The sequence below is a fragment of the Mustela erminea genome, chromosome 1, assembly GCF_009829155.1.
Source record: "Mustela erminea isolate mMusErm1 chromosome 1, mMusErm1.Pri, whole genome shotgun sequence".
NCBI classification, from domain to species: domain Eukaryota; kingdom Metazoa; phylum Chordata; class Mammalia; order Carnivora; family Mustelidae; genus Mustela; species Mustela erminea.
The window spans coordinates 65,110,343-65,127,015 of record NC_045614.1 but is presented as its reverse complement, the minus strand read 5'-3'; the positions used below and the strand labels follow the sequence as shown (position 1 = coordinate 65,127,015).

Below are 16,673 nucleotides of genomic sequence, written 5' to 3'. Positions count from 1 at the left end.
CTAAAAGGAAATTAAAAGAAAACCAGGATTACAGTCATTACTCTGGGCACTGATCAAAGTATGGTCTGACTCCGTTGGCTTAAATCCCTTCATTTTTAATTGAGACGGAGAGTTTGCAGACAAGAGCACACACAGGCATTAGTTTTGAGTCATTTGTTTTAATCAAAATTGCTGTGTTTCAAAAAAGCTCAGCAGAGTATTTTTTAGGGTATAATGAAGAAATATTATTTGTAATGATATAATGGTTGTGCATGTGTTATGTGTATATTATCATGTGTAATCTCAGTTGTAGAAAAAGAAAGAAAGTGCTTTCTGGTGCCAAGTCCCAATTCTTATTCATTGGATCCAGTCATTTAGAGCTGTTATCAAAATATCTCCTTTGAAAAAGGATCCGAACTGAGGGAAAGGGTCTAATAACACTGTCGGGCAGCTTCTCTGTACACACTTCTGTGATCTGACAAATGCCTGCCATTAAAATATCCCAAGACCAAAAGGAAAATACATTGATGTATTCTATACCATGGTTGAGTGGTGGGATGGAAGGTGAGTGATGTTTCTTCTTTCCTAGAATATGTTTATTTTTGTAAAAGGAAACTATGTGTGTGGGTGTATGTGTGTAAGATCCCATCATTTATCATGTATGCATATATGTGTATCTGTCTATCTATGGTGTGCATGTGAGCATGTCTGTCTGTCTATCTATCCATCCATCTATCCATCCATCTATCTATCTAATCTCTTATGACTCTACTACTGAAACTAGAAATTTGCCACCTTTGGACTGGAACCCATCTTTCTCTGTCATGGCTGTGAACTCCTGAAATCCACACCTCTCCCCTTCCCTAAATATGTGGTAGAAATTCTTTGGTGTTAGGATCCAACAGCATATGACTACTCTCCTTCTTGTGTGAATAGCCCTTGGATTCATTTCCCTGTTACCAGCTCATTTATGAGATCGTTGTGGGAAGGAGCCATCCTTGGCTAATTACACTCGAGTGGATAACAAAGTAGTCTTAGACACTGTGCTCAGTAATTACAGAGTACTGAAATAGTATCTACTACTCATTATATGTTGATGTGCATAATAGAACAGTTTTGGTGGGTTTTTTTGTTTGTTTGTTTGTTTGTTTGTTTTAATCTAACATATTTGATAATGTGGTCCAGGTCTGAAACTATGATAAAATACCTGCCTTTTCATTTTTTTTTTTAATTTGAGTACAGTTGATACACAATGTTACATTAGTTTTACGTATGCAACATAGTGATTCAACTTCTCCGTGTGTTACACTCTGCTCACCACAGTGTAGCTGCCATCTGTCACCATACAGTGCTGATATAGTGTCATTGACTATATTCCCTTTGCTGTGTCTTTTATTCCCATGACTTATTCATTCCGTAGCTGGAAGACTGTGCCTCCCATTCTTCTTCTCCCATTTTGCCCATCTCTTCATCCCCCTTCCCTCTGGCAATCACCAGTTTGTTCTCTGTATTTATAGGTCTGATTCTGTTTTTTGTCTGTTTTTTCATAAAGTATCTGTCTTAAGCAAGCAGAAGACAAGCAATAAGTTGAGAATACCAAGGTGCCTGCCGGTCATGTCTATCTACCAAATGAAACAAAATGAAACTTCCTTTGTCAGCACAATTGACTTGGCTCTCCCTAAGCACCAAATATTTGGCATCCTGAAACCAACCCATCCACATATATTCCCCCAGTTCCCCAAATGCAATCACAACATTTTATTTCATCTAGCCTTAGACTCAGCTCTCCGCCGGTCTATTTCTAACTCAGGACCTCTGGCCTATTCTTTCTTTGCTCTTCAGGCGTCTGGAGGAGTGAGCCACTGCAGAGAGCTCAAAGTTATCCCCGTATAATGTTCTCATCCTCACAAGGCAAGCCTGGGTTTGACACTTGAGTTTGATCTTCTTCCTGCTGTCTTGGACTTAGTCTCGTTTTGGAAATTTTTAGCAGAAAGTTCATCTTTGTTTGGCTATTTTCTTTCAATTCAGAGCTATCCAGAGATGCCAATAGGCATGAACATCCCCCAAGTACTCATTAATCCACCTATCTGTTGTTTTGCCATTTTGCTTTGCCTTCATCTGGCGCACATTCACGAGTGTGTGATGTAAGGGCATGCCATCGGCTGGGACTTTGCTCTGAGCAGCTTTTTTAGGGCTCATCTCTTTCAAATGTTCCTGATGGGTTCTCCTAACACTACACTTGGTATTTCCCATGGGCTTACCAGCACCTATTTATCCACACCACTTCTACCTCCTTCTTAAATGTGCCATAAAGTTTTTGTGTGTGATGTGTCTGTCAACGTGTCTTTGTGAGATCTGCATTAACCTTCATCTGTCCATAATCAGCGTGCCCTTGTGATTTCACTGATCACCTTCCGAGCACAAGGAAAGGAAAACCTCTATTTCTTCTTGCTCTATCTCTTTAAATAAATTCCCTTCTGCCAAGTTCATGGCAGAAATGTTTTGGTGTTAGAGACCAAGAGCATTTGATTACTTTGCTTTTAATTTGAATTACCCTGGGGTTCATTTCCTCATTATAGGCGTATTCATAAGCTCTTTGTGGGAAGGGATCAGACTCAGGTTTTTCGGTTTTGATTTTGTTTTGCATCCTCAGAATGGATAACCAAGTCTTAGTCCTCTTGCAGGGCTCAGTAATTATATAATGGTGCAGAAATATCCACTGCATGAGATGCCTGGGTGGTACAGTACCTTAAGCATCCAACTCTTGGTTTCTGCTCAAGTTGTGATCTCAGGGTCCTAAGATCAAACCACACATCGGGCTTTGCCCTTAGCGGGGAGTCTACTTAAGACTCCCCCCTCCCTCTGCTCCTCCTGCTCTCTCTCTCTCTCTCTCTCTCTCTCTCTCAAATAAATAAAACCTTTAGAAAATAATATCTACTGCACATTATTCATGCTGATGTGGAGAGTGGGGAAGTATTCCACCTAAGGCCATGTATCGAGGGGAATGAGCACTTGGCCAGTTCGTGGCAGCCCGGCTTGCCTGAACCCTTTACAGGTGCCAACACACATGCTGCGCCTGCTGGGCAGGCTCTCACAGTTCTGGACATGAAAACCTGTTCTAAGCTGGATAGTCCTAGGGGCCAACAGTCTTTCTTTACCCTTCGGTCTTCAGCAGCTGTCATTCAAACTAATTGCCTGTATCCAGTTGTAATTGCTTCTGGATTGGCAGAAATGGCAGCATCCAGAGAGGCCATTGTTGCCTGATTTGAAAACCAACAGTCGCCTGTCCTGACTCTCTTAGGAAATGGTGTCTCTTCCCTTCCCTGGTGGCCATCTTACTTGTTTCATTCTCTCACATCTTTCTGCTTCTCATTTGTGACCATAAAAGCAGTCTTCTCTTCTCTCTTCTCTTCCAGAAGAACCTGCCATCTCTTTCTACCCAAAGGAGTTCTGAGTACTTTTCATATGCAATTATTTGGAAACGTTTCTTTTGCCTTATTCATAGCACATTAGTAATATTTCACACAGAGGATCTCAAATTTATCAAAAAGGACATCTGAATAATTTATGGTTATGCTTTTTACCTTATTTATGGTTCATTTTTTATGCTACCTTAGTTCTCACTGGGGTAAATTGGAAGTCATAGAAAATATAATAAAGATCATTTTATTTTTTCCATCTCTGTGTGTGTGTGTGTGTGTGTGTGTGTGTACACGGAATGAGACTGATTTTAAATGGTTTCTTATGAAGTTGCTGTGAAGATTTTTTTAAATGCTAGGTATATAAAATTTTCCTCTTTGTGTAATACAAAAAAAAATGGGCTGATAGAGTTTTGGAAATTGAACCATTTCTTTTCATTTTTTCCAAATTGAGGCTTTGGGGAGAAAAAAAAATGGGCTGCAGATTTTAAATCCAGAAGAAAGTTATTTTTGAAAAAAGAAAAAAGTATTTAAAACAAATGTAGCTAAAATTAAATGACAGTGATAGGAAAACAAGTGCCTATGAAGAACATTAACATTTTTTTAAAATACCTCTAAATTTAGTCATTGTTCTGTGACATAATTCTGGCACATTTGCTTTTTCCATCATGGCCCATTGTGATTGGTTATGAAACTGTTGTCAGAACTTCCTTAGTTCATGAATATGCAGCATTTAAGGGTTTCACGTTGCACACACACAAGTGTATTTGTGTATATAGGCACACCAAACTCCCATTTCAGTTCTTGATAGGGCTGAAACCAAGTCCTGGGAGCCACAATCTCACTGTTTGCCTTCCAAACTGATTCTAAAATATTTTCTCACCCTATTTTGTAAAACCCACGTACCCGGCCTATAGCCTTGGCAGGTATTTGAATGTGTGAACACCTGTGCAAAAACTACCTGGAAGGAGACACAGGACATGACTAGTCTCCCGGGAGCCTCCCTCTTGCCCCCCTGAGTGGTCCTACTCCTCTGACTTTCATTACCATTAAGTTCTGCCTGACCTTGAATGTATTAGAAATGCAGATGCACATTTCCCTAATAGCCGCCCTTTGGGGACTGGTTTCTTTCACTCGGTGTGTATTAGCTAATTATCCCCCGTTTTATAGCAGTCTGTTCTTGTTGGATAGCATATATTTTTTCCCACTAGAACGCTGTTTCACTTGGGTCAGTTTTTTTTTATTTTCACTCTCTGACCTGTTCTGTTTTGTTGCTAATTTTCCTCACATCACTGATGGTCTTCTGTTATTTTTCATATATATTATTAATGAAAAGGGCTGCATTCTTCAGCCATCCCATGCTGCCTATGCTGGATAACAGTGTTCTTGCGACCCCCACATACCCAAACTACGTAAGGGGAGGCTTTCAAATATGTGCTTGAGAGTTTAGCAAGCCGCCTCTGACATCCCCTGAATAAGAATCAGAACATTCTGATTTTTTGCATGCTTTACCTGCCAGGCCTGGGTGTGATTCCACCTTAAATCATGGCCCCCACCCCTCCTGACTTCTCACGTGTTAATGATTTGTGATTATGATTGGATTGTTGTCATCATCCCCTCATTTAGCATGCACACATTATGGAAATTTGGTTACTGCACTGAAGTTACTTGGTGTGATGGGAAGTGAAGGGACTCATTCTGACCAGGGCCATTCCCTGACTCTCACGTGCTGCTTTGGCCATTCTGAGTGAGTTGCTTGGTCCATGAGGGCCCTGATCCTTTTGTCTCTAAAGTGGAATGAGATTACTTGTCTGTGGGGTCATTGAAGAGCAGACAGTGTGTGTAATGTGCCTGTCCCCGTGCTTGCCACACTGGACCATGATTGGTTCTCCTACTTTTCTCTCCTCTTTCCCTCTCTTCCCTCTGGGCTCCTTCTGCTCCTTTTTTCCTATAACCTTTCTGCTGGGCCTTCATTGTTTCCCCTACAACACAGGGAGATGATACTCTCCTTCCTCCCAGAGTCATGCTGGGGATCCAATGATACCATTTTGCAAACCATAAAATACTCCTCTAATAATAGTAATAATAGTAGTGAGCCGTGCCGTTATTTCAAAAGGCAAAACAATGTATATTTGCTTCACCATCAGGAGATGATGCTGTGAAGCTTTTATTATGCATCATCTTTAAAACCAGAACCCCTGCGTGCTCCCTGCCGTGTCTGTCTAGAGAAGCGAGGGTGTGGATGTGATCGGTTCTGTTGTGTATCTGTCGGTTGAACTGATCACCATTCTGAGCTGGTGACAAGGCTGGTGGAAGCAAAGCAAATGTATTGGTAAATAACGTGTAACCCAGTGTAGCAGGAATTCTGTAAAGGGGAAGCAGCCCTATCTCCCAGTGTATGTTAGCTTGCTGATAACAGTGAGGTGCAGGCAGCAAACACGCGGCTTCGCGAAGATTGCTTCTCCACAGGCTTCTTCACTGGGCGCCACTGTACACAGATGTTCTTGGCTTTAGCAAATCTCTCTGAAGGCAGTGGGTTTATTTGTTTCTTCTTAAACTGCTGTGGGCTCACATTGTTAGCTAGCTTAGCTGGACAGGTCATCAACGGGAAAGCCTTCATGACAGCAAAGGTTCTGGTGTCCTAGATCTCCACCACCCTGCCCCTTTACCTCAGGTTATTTGTTGCATATCTATCAGTGTGGTTCTTTGTGCTAAAGCAGAGACTGAGAAGATCACCTGAACCCAGCTGCAATTCCATTGCAGGCCAGCCCTTTGTGAATCCTGACGGAACCCCTGCAATATACAACCCCCCCACCAGCCAGCAGCCCCTGCGAGGGGCGATGATGGCGCCGTCCCAGCAGCCGCCGCCACAACAGCCTTCTCCTCAGCCCCAGCAGCAGGTGCAGCCACCGCAGCCCCATATGGCAGGCCCGCTGGTCACTCAGGTAGGAGCTGGTGGGAAGGCAGGGAGGGGAGGTGTTCTAAGACAGGGGCTGCAAAGTCCTCAGAACAGCAAGTGGCACCTAAGAGAGAGAGGTGACATTTTTTCATTGGGGCCACTTCTACCCACTCATAAATAAGACCTGGCAGCCCCAGAGCCCTTGATAGCAGGTTGGTAAGATTTCGTTTGGATCCTTCAGTTTAGATAGACACGAAGACCCCACCCAGCAACTTGTGTGGTGAGCACACTGTGCTAGGGAAAATGAATGCCAAGTTTTCTCTTAGGTCTAGATGCTATTCTTAGGCATCACAGAGACTGTCTTGGAGACGGAACCCACAACCTCAACGAGGCATTCCTTTCATCTTGATCACTCATTCCCAACACAGACCGAGTGCTCCTGTCCACAAAGGGGTAGTACTGAATGCTTTATCAATCGGATGAACAGAATTCAGTTCCTTCTGAGGTGGCCTACCTCTTCTTCAAGAGATGTAGAATGATCTTCCCTTCCTAGAGCAACACACGGAAATAGCCACAGAAGGCTATAGTGTTCTGAGTAGGTTGCCAGACTGAACCTCGTTTGTAATTTTTTCCCTTACTTTCAGTCCCTGGGCAATATCTTTAGATCCAGTGGATTTGACTAACAACAATGACATCAAAAGTATCGCAGTGACTTCTGAAGGCAGTGTTGACTCTGAGCAAACATGCCTCCTGCAAGGCTGGCTGGCTGTGCTTTGCTTGGCATTGACTTTCCGTTGGTGGCTGTGGAGCGCACTAAGCTGAGGCGACCAGTAGGATGGTGTAGGTGGTCTGCTTCCGATAAGCCGGACTTCCTGTGGGATTTCCGCTCCCAGTGCTTCCCTGTTACCTGACCAGCTTTTTCTTTCCTCCAGTCGGTACAGGGGCTGCAAGCTTCCTCCCAGTCCGTGCAATACCCAGCGGTCTCTTTTCCTCCCCAGCATCTCCTGCCTGTGTCTGCAACGCAGCAGTTCCCCATGGTACCGTATTTCATGTGTGCGACCTTTCCCCCGGGAGAGCATGTCCACCAGTTTTATTACCTTCCCATGCAGGGCTGTGTGATGCTGTATGGGTGCCCTGGGCTGACTGTAAAGGGGCGTGAGTGAGGGTCTCATTCCAGAACACTGCAGCCCCTCTTCAAAATAATGGTTTCCATTCTGTCATCTGTCCCATGTTTGCTGCTTCTGCAATCGGGTACCGTTTTAAGAATTTACTGACTGAACAGGGATTGAATGTCCTGGGAGTTCGAAGTCAGAAACAGAGAGACACATGAACTTGGTGTGATGGCTTGGGAAACAGCTGGAAGTCAGTTGAGGTGGTTGTCACTCTGTGCTACTGAGGTGGGGGGTTCCCCAAGCTCCCCGATCCCCCACTCTCCCTTCCTTTTCCCTCAATGTACTAGGCCCTGTTGGACAACGAGAAGGAACATTGTCCCTAAATTTCAGGCCATGCCAGTGAAAAATACTCTCCACTACGTGAAGACACCATAATGGTTCCCTCACTGCCACAGCCATGGGTGATGGTGATACAAGCCCTTCTGCCTCTCTCCAGAAGGCAGAGATTTCTGGGAAGCCCCACTGACCTTTCAGGACCAAGGGCACCAAGCCTTCCTTGCTTCAGCACCCTCCTGAGCAGCTCAAACCCTTAGTGAAAAAAATAATTATTTGTTTCTATTGAAAGACGGAGATTTGGTCAAATTGTTTGCCATCTCTGATCTTCCTGAGGATTAAAATCTGTTTCCCTTGTTATGTTCTCTTATTGTTCTGGACAGAGAATTCCTTTCTGTTATTGTTTGCAATCTGTATGCCCTCCTTTGCCCACAGTGATGAGCATGTGGCCTCTGCCTGCCCCTGTGTGCCTCTCCCATGACTAGGTTGCTCTTGCCAATTTCCTCTTTGTTTCTGTGCAGAGAGACGACGTGACGACACAGTTCACCCAGATGAATCTGAGCCGGCAGTCCTCAGGAGAGACCCCTGAGCCTCCACCTGGTCCCGTCTACCCGCCGTCCCTCATGGCACAGCCAACCCAGCAGCCGAGCTACGTCATTGCCTCTACAGGCCAGCAGCTCCCTACAGCAGGGTTCTCAGGCTCTGGACCTCCCATCTCCCAGCAAGTCCTCCAGCCCCCTCCCTCTCCACAGGGATTTGTTCAACAGCCTCCACCTGCTCAGGTGAGTGGGCTTTGTCCTCACATCTGTGATCTATAGCTTATTCGTCCGGCATCCTGACATCAACATTTCCACCCAGAATTATCACCTGGTCAACCTGGGTGGCTCTTTCTGGTCCATACTGATATTCCCCACCTACAGAACCCAATCTGACCTACTCAGCCATTGTGCAAAGCCGTGGGGGCTCAGAAAGGACGTGTAATGAAACAGACCCAGCTTCGCATGATACAGTGGGGGAGGGTCCCATTTTCCAGACTCCTGGTATGGGAGCCGCACAGGAGAGCACTCCCTCCCTCACTGGAGCCCCTAGAGAGGGAAAGTAGGAAGGAAGCAATGAGCTGGCCTCTGGGGGACTTTCAGCTCTCGAAGTGTATTCTTTCCTTAAGCATTTTCTGGAGCTAATCTGGTGCCCCAGGCAGGAACTCCTCTATGAATATAAAGGAGGAAGCTAAAGCGGAGGTCCACTGTCCTTTCCTTTCCCCGGGGGGAAGCAGAGCTCCTGTGTGCTCTCACAGGTAGTCATTAATCATATTTAATTGACTTGAGCATGTAAGACACCACAGATCACTGATTTTTACTGTCTTCTCAAAGACTGATTATCTGTTACTGTTCACCACCAAACATCTCTGGTGCTCTCCTGGGTATCCCTTGCAGAATATTGCAAGTGATTACTGTCAAGATGTAAAATGCACGGAGGCGTTTTCTGGTCCATTTTCAAGGCACACATATCCCAAGCAAATTCCATCCTAATTAAGAAATATTGCATTGGATGAGCTGTTTAAAGTACGGTGTCACCTCTGTATTATTTGTTTCACTGCCTTAACATCTTGAATAAATTATTTTCTTTTCAAGCCATGCAAAACCCTTCACCATGAAATGATTTTCATTCAGTTGTTCATTTTGCTTTGAATGATTAATTAATTGTTCATCTTCAGTTGTCTTCTCTGCAGTATCACTTCACCAGTAGGATTTAAGGAGATGTGAAAAAATAATTTTAAGTTCCAGAAGAAAGGGCCTCATTAATATATTAATTATTTTGTTAATGAATTAAATACTTTAAGTTTAATTAATGGGAAAAATAGTGTAGCTCTTTTGTCCTAAACTGCATCTCAGAATTCTTACCCATTTCTGCTATCAAGGAAAAGAGTTGGCAGAATATTTAATTGAAGAGTTTTTTTTAAAAGACATTAAAAAAAAAACCTTCCTTGATTAATGAATTTCAGTATTAACGCGCTGCAGGAGCAAAGACAACTCAGAAACCCTGGCATGTCTGCAATAGAAACACTTTCATCCCTTCTTCAAAAGACTTAGAAATAGAAGGGAGAAGAGTAGAAAAACAAAACCAAACCAAACAGATGTTCACGGTTCATGGTCAGTCTGGCCATGCATGAACTTCTTAGGTACAAGATATATCATATATATAAAAGTCATTGTGAGTTTCGATTTAGTAAACATTTTAAAACGATTACTCAACTATGGGACAATGAAAAGAACTCGAGGTACAGTCCATGGGCATATGGAAATGCATGAAATGTATGCAGAAAGTGAACCTATTTAATAGCTATGAAGTCTGCCGTGTCATGTATGCTTTCTGAACACCGCCTAGAAGGTGAAGCAAGAAACACATGGACGAGGCAAAGATGGACTTGTAGAAGGTGGTGGGAGAAGATATTTTTTAATATGGCTGCTTCTTTTTCTCATTTATTTCTTGCCTCTCCTAACCTCCTCACTCATATTTTGGTTCTCTGTGTTTTAAAATATACATACTTGGAAATATACATTTTCTCCTTTTGGGAGTTATGCTTACTCATTTCTCCCTTCCAACCTTGTATTTGGATCCTTTGAAGACTCCTTCTAGCCCCACTCAGCACCTTCCTCTCTGGGGGAAGATGATGATGAGCCCAGTGCCCATGTCCCATTTGCTTCATGATTGGAAGCTGGAATTGCTAAGAGATGGCCAGTGCTCTGCCTGGGAGAGGTACTGGATGAAGGTTATCAAACCTCTAACCCAGCCTGCAGGGTGTCAAAGAAGTTAGGGTGGGAGAAAAAAACAAGAACAAAACAGGACCACTGAGTGCTAAAAATTGAGACTCTCCTTCAAGAGGTTATGCTTTCATCCAAACCATTAGTGTTCATCAGGAAATTTTGAAGTGTTTGAACTCTGTCCCTCGTCCCTGAAGGTATTTCATGTTTCATATTGAATGTGAGAGAAGAGACCAAGGATTGGGTAACCTATTTCTGAGCGTCCACTGAATCAAGTCACAGATTTTCCAAAAGGAACAAACTCTTATTCTTCCTAAAGAACATAGAAATAAATAAAAGGCTCATGAATAAATTCCTTAATAGTTGTTCTTGTTCTTAATTTAAGGAAACATCTAATGTATAATGGTAGTAATCTTTAATAGCTTCATGATTTACCAGAGTGTAACTAAAATCCATCATTACATTAGGGTTCTTTGGGGTTTTGTTGTTATAAACTCCTTACAAAGGAAGGGAGAAACAGGAAGAAAAAAAATAACCATAAACAAAATGTGCAATCAGTTAGTTGCCAAATACTGACCTGTGTTCTCTCAAGACTCGTTCAGTCCCTTATCCTTGGATATCCATATTGCCAGTCAGAAGTAGAATTCATAACAATTCAGGGAATTGCAAAACCATAGCTCAACACATTCTAAGTTATCTTTTGTTTCTATGTTATGCTAAGTCAGGAAAAGATGACAGATATGTTTCAATAGCAAGATTGAAATTAAAAAAGTGTTTCTTATTTGACATAATCAAATCAGAAAGTGAAATACTCATGAAAATCACTGTTCTCAAATACAGGTAGCTTGTAATTTTATTCTTTGTATTTGAGAATAGCACTTGTAGGCTGGTCCTAGTGTACCTCTATTTACACTTTCAAGAAGATGATAGAAGAATGGTCAGAAGGCTAGAGATGAAAAATTATTCAAGATCAGTAAGAGAGCAGCCTTAATATAAATGAACTGAGGCAGGCAAGGAAGAATTATTATTTTTTTTTTAACTTTTTTTAAAAAGATTATTTATTTATTTATTTGACAGACAGAGATCACAAGTAGGCAGAGAGGCAGGCAGAGAAAGAGGAAGAGAAGCAGGCTCCCTGCCAAGCAGAGAGCCTGATGCGGGGCTCGATCCCAGGACCCCAGGATCATGACCCAAGCCGAAGGCAGAGGCTTAACCCACTGAGCCACCCAGGTGCCCCAAGGAAGACTTTTTAAATCAAAAGACATTTTGATCGGAATCTTGTTGGAAGTAATTAGAGTATTTTCAATCATTCCTAGTCATTAGAAAGTGACAGTAGATGGCATAAACATTATTTTAAACATATTTCCTTCTGTCAGATGGAATGTAAATTCTTTAGGATACTGGTGCTGTGCTAATCACTCTGCCAAGTGCTTTGATAGACTTGACCATATTTTGTAATTCCAACCCCTGCTTCTTATAGGCTAGCGATTAGCAGCTTTCACATCTCACTTGTGTTTCCATTAGAAGAACAATTCAAGTTAGACGTAATATTTTAAACTATTATAAACTTTTTGTTGTTGTAGATGACTATTACATGCCTCCCCCCTTTTAAAAAAGACTTTATTTATTTGTTTCTTTGAGAGAGAGTGAGCGAGGGAGTGAGAGCACAAGGGGGCAAGGTGGAGAGGCAGAAAGAGAAGCTGGTTCCCTGCTGAACAGGGAGCTGGATGTGGGACTCTTGATCCCAGGATGCTCGATCATGACTTGAGCTGAAGTCAGATGCTTAATCACCTGAGCCTCCCAGGCACCCCTGTTTCATTCACTTTTGTTTCATTTTGAAGACACAAAATCCAGTGTTTTAAGACAACAACCGTTGTGTTGTTCAGGGCTAGGTCAGCGACTAACGCAGGACTCAACTGGGCTGGTTCAGCTCTGCCTCGGACGGTCATGGCTCCGACAGCTTGACTGGAGCTGGAACATCCAAGATGGCCTCACTCCCATGCCTAGAACGTCAGCGTAGCCTGCCCCCTCAGGGTGCCTGTCTTCTCCACATGGCCTCTTTCTCCAGCCGGATGGCAGCTGGCTGTTCGTCCTGGGTGAGCGGAAGTGCAAGTCTTAGGGATCTGGCTTGGCCATGGCATTGGTCAAAGCGAGTCACAGAGCCAGCCCAGATTCAAGGGCTTGGGGAATAGATTTCACGTCTTCATGAAAAAGGTAGCATGAACACACACATAGGCCCAGTGGAAGCATTTGCTGGCCAACTTTACAGTCTACTAAGATTATAGTATGTCATGAGATGACCATACATATTTTGCATCAAAAAAGGTTGCTTCGTATACATTTCTCACTCCCTGTGGCTTTTCTCTTTCTTCCACAGATGTCCGTGTATTACTATCCATCTGGTCAATACCCTACCTCAACCACACAGCAGTACCGGCCCCTGGCCTCCGTTCAGTACAGTGCTCAGAGGGCTCAGCAGATGTCCCAGGCAGCACAGCAAGCAGGTACTTGTGGTGTGTTTCCCATGTCCTCCTCTAACCCAGGGATTTTTGCATGTAAATCTCTCCGCTGTCCTCTTTGGATGAATATCCAAGCTTGGCTATTTAAATTGCCGCATTTCCCTTACCCAGACAAGATAACAGAGCGTTGGATTAACTCTGTGTGGAAAAGTAACAGGTGCAAGAAGATGAAGCCCACGTCACTCCAGCACCCCAGACACGCATGCTCAATACAGGCTCCATGAATTATTTTTGGATCTTCTTAATTTCTTTTAAAGCAGAGGGCCAACCACATCCTTATCTTCCTAGTTCATACCTTTCCTCCCCCCCCACCCTTTTCAACCTGAAGAAAATCCTTCCCCTGTTCCCAAGGTTAAGGGACCCAATTAGGTTGTCTCCGTACTATCCTAAAAAGTACTGTCTTTAGAAGAAGGCCCTAGACACTGCAGCCTGTGTCCCCAGTGGAACTCTTGACTCCATGGCTCACTTTCTCAAGGGCCACACGCCTCCCGCCCAGAGCTTGGCAGCCACTGTGCAGTGGGAAGGGGGGCCGATACACTGTACGAGAGTGAGTAGCAGGTCTCACAGTGAACCGGTCTCTTTCCCTACTGTGTCACACTCCTAATGGCATGCCGGTGCCCAGAGAGCAGCAGGAACCCAGCAGGGCTGAGTGACTTGTGCTAGGGAGAGGCTTGTGTCCTTCCTGCTGACCACTCTGCAGGAGAAATGGCTCATTGCCATGCTGAAGACTGCCCGCCTGGGAGACCCCGCCTTCCGTAAGTAGGTTGTGTGTGACAGCTGCGCTCCCACTGCCTCCTCATTGACTATTCCACGATCTGAGTTCTATGCTGATTCTATGTATATGCATATGTGATATGTACAGGATATGTGGCATATACGGTAGATGTGCAATTTTTATTAGTGGACAAAACGCACAGTCCTGGCCAAGGGTTTACATGAATAACAGACACCCTGAGACTAGGGTGTCAGATTGGAGAAATGAGTCAATTCCTCTGTACTGCAGATGGGTATGTGGCCTTTGGTTCATCTCATGACCTATTTAAAGTCTGTGGGAGAAGAATTAGAGAAATACATAACTGCCAGCCAAACCTACTGTTGTTTCAACACTGCAATAGTTTGGGGGGGAAAATAAACATTGACCTCTGAACTGATTGTACATTTTTATAGTAATAAGAACACGAAAAGTTGATTTTTTACTTTTCTTAAAGATTTCATTTCTTTATTGGAGAGAGGGAGAGAAAGGAAAAAAGGGGGGAAGAGGGAGAAGCAGACTCCCTACTGAGCAGACAGCCTGATGCAAAACTCGATCCCAGCACCCTGAGAACATGACCTGAGCCAAAGGCAGGCACTTACCTGACGGAGCCCCCAGGGGTCCCAACACAAAAGGGTTTTAAGTGATCAGTTATTTTAACTAAAGAGTTTGGTAATATTTTCTCTGATTGTTGGAAAATGTTATTATCTCTATCATGTGGTGGTAGCTATTCTGTCAGTTTAGATATATATTAAAGGACTGCTTGCATTCCTCCTGCTAATGTTTGTCAGAGAGTTAATTTATGATTTCCTAGCTACTGGTCCAGAGGCTACTGCGAAGTTTCCCTTTTGGTTACCAATGCCTGTAGAAAAAAGATGCAGCTATCGAATGATACTGATTGACCAAATTTTAGCTTACTGCCATTATTTGACAGTTTCCTAAAGAGTTATTTCAGACTTGTGGTGGAGTATATAGTTCCTATGCAGGCATGTGGTTACAAACATTCTGGAACCTACTAAAACCTGAAAACTCCAGATCTGTGTGAGGGCTGAGACAGTTGGATGAACACGTTCACTGGGCAACAGATGGAGACTCAGGACAAGCCCCAGTCTCCCCCTAATGCCTCTCCACTGTCTTCACTGATGCATTTCAATATTAGCAAGAATGCTGTGATATTTTTCATCTTTTTAAAAACATTTTGGGAGAATTTAGGGGTGCAGAACCTCCCCCCATCTCACAGAGACCTAACTGGCCCCAACTACATCTAATGGCAGCCTGCAGACATTGACTTGTCTCATGCTCCCACATCACCATGGAAATGCCACCCCCAAGGCAAGGTAATGACACCATCATTAGAAGGGTGCATTTTAAAGTAGTAGAATAGAATTTTTCCCTCAAAATAGAAGTGCTTCGGGTATCAAAGAGATGAGTGGAGTTGAGGTGGTCTGTGGGAACTGGGGAGAAGAGAAAAAGGAAATGATGTGCGAATGATATCCCCCTGGAAGTGACAGCATAGACATATACATGAGACTTTTGAGACCACCACACCCAATCTCAATGCAGTTTCCACCATGGTGTTGAATTTGCTGAAGGCTTGGGAAGACCTTACTAAGAATTACCTCTGCTAATAAAATCCAGGCCATCCAGCTCATGCCAAGGCTCCGGGACAGTATGTAACTACAGCTAGGAGGGCACTTGCTGTGTCTCACTAAGAGAGACTTCCCAAAGGGACGCAGAGGTTCTTTGGGGGAGCTGCAGTTCCTGGAGGAGCTGGAAGATAGGCCCTCGCTATCTGTAAAGTGATCTCAGGACCAGGGGTGGGAGGCCCCATTCCGCAGTGACATCCTGACTCTCTGGGACCAGACCTTCTCCCACCTTCTCCTGGCCTGCATCAAGGGGTTAGACATTAGTGCGGAGCCAATTTGCCTCAGTTATAAACAAATGAGAGTTGAATCCTCGTTTGCTTCTTGGCATTGTTCTTAATCTTTATTTAATGGTCATGAAAACATTTCTTCTTTGTCCCATATTCTTGACCAAATTGAAATCTCTGTAAGTCACGACATCTTTCCTAGGCCTGAAAACTACACACACTGGGTTTTTATAAAGGAAATTGCATAGTCTGCAACTGGCTAAATAGGCCACCCTGAGGCCCAATAGGGGGATGTAAATTCTTCCTCCTGGTGATTTTTTGCATTCGACGTTGCCAACAGGTGATAGAGGTGCTCAGCCTCTAGAAGGAGGCGTCACTGGTGGGGGTTACAAACAAGGGTCGTTAATGTTCAGAAATTTTGGAGGACTTAAGTGATTGATTTAAACATGGTATTTGGATTTTGAAGCTACATATCCAGGGAAAGTAAAAGCCATCAATACAGAAGTGTCTCTAATGGGGAAAAATATGTTGTCAATTTAACATCATCAGGTAACCCCAGTAGTGAAGGAAGATACTTTTCTTTACGAGAGCATTGTTGAAGACCTGAAGCTGTACAGAAAGGTAGTTACCAGGTTCGAGCTAAAAAGACTGTGGTGTTGAAAGCCTTCCAGCCCTGGAAGAATTGTAAGTGAGGTTGTCGCACCTCACTTGCAATGGGAATGGGTTTTTCCCCGGGGGTCAAATACTGAAATGGAGTGCCGGTGAGCAAGCTTTCGTTTCATCATCTTTTCAGTTTACTTAGCAGTCAGTTACCATATTGTGTTTAGTTAATACCTATGTTGCTATGGTTTTTTATTCTGGTTTAAAAAACTTTTTTCTGTTTATTTGTTTTTAAAGATTTTATTTACTTATTTGAGAGAGCGCATGAACAGGACAGAAGGGAAGGAGAAGCAGACTCCCCACTGAGCAGGGAGTCCAACATGGGGCTCCACCCCAGGGCCTTGACAGCATGACCTGAACCACAGGCAG

General features: G+C 43.6%; 1 protein-coding gene across 18 annotated transcripts in view; it reads left to right on the top strand.

Annotated features, from left to right (window-relative positions):
* ARPP21 (cAMP regulated phosphoprotein 21) overlaps positions 1-16,673 on the top strand; it is a 153,399-nt gene that overhangs the window by 90,566 nt on the left and 46,160 nt on the right. For 16 of the 18 annotated variants that reach the window (XM_032360057.1, XM_032359848.1, XM_032360374.1 and 13 more), the window contains 4 exons: positions 6,162-6,343; positions 7,230-7,334; positions 8,264-8,524; positions 12,882-13,008. In XM_032360057.1, coding sequence (XP_032215948.1) covers positions 6,162-6,343; positions 7,230-7,334; positions 8,264-8,524; positions 12,882-13,008 — 675 coding nt within the window. The remainder of the gene's footprint in view (positions 1-6,161; positions 6,344-7,229; positions 7,335-8,263; positions 8,525-12,881; positions 13,009-16,673) is intronic. The other 2 variants (XM_032360448.1, XM_032360513.1) reach the window with 1 other exon arrangement.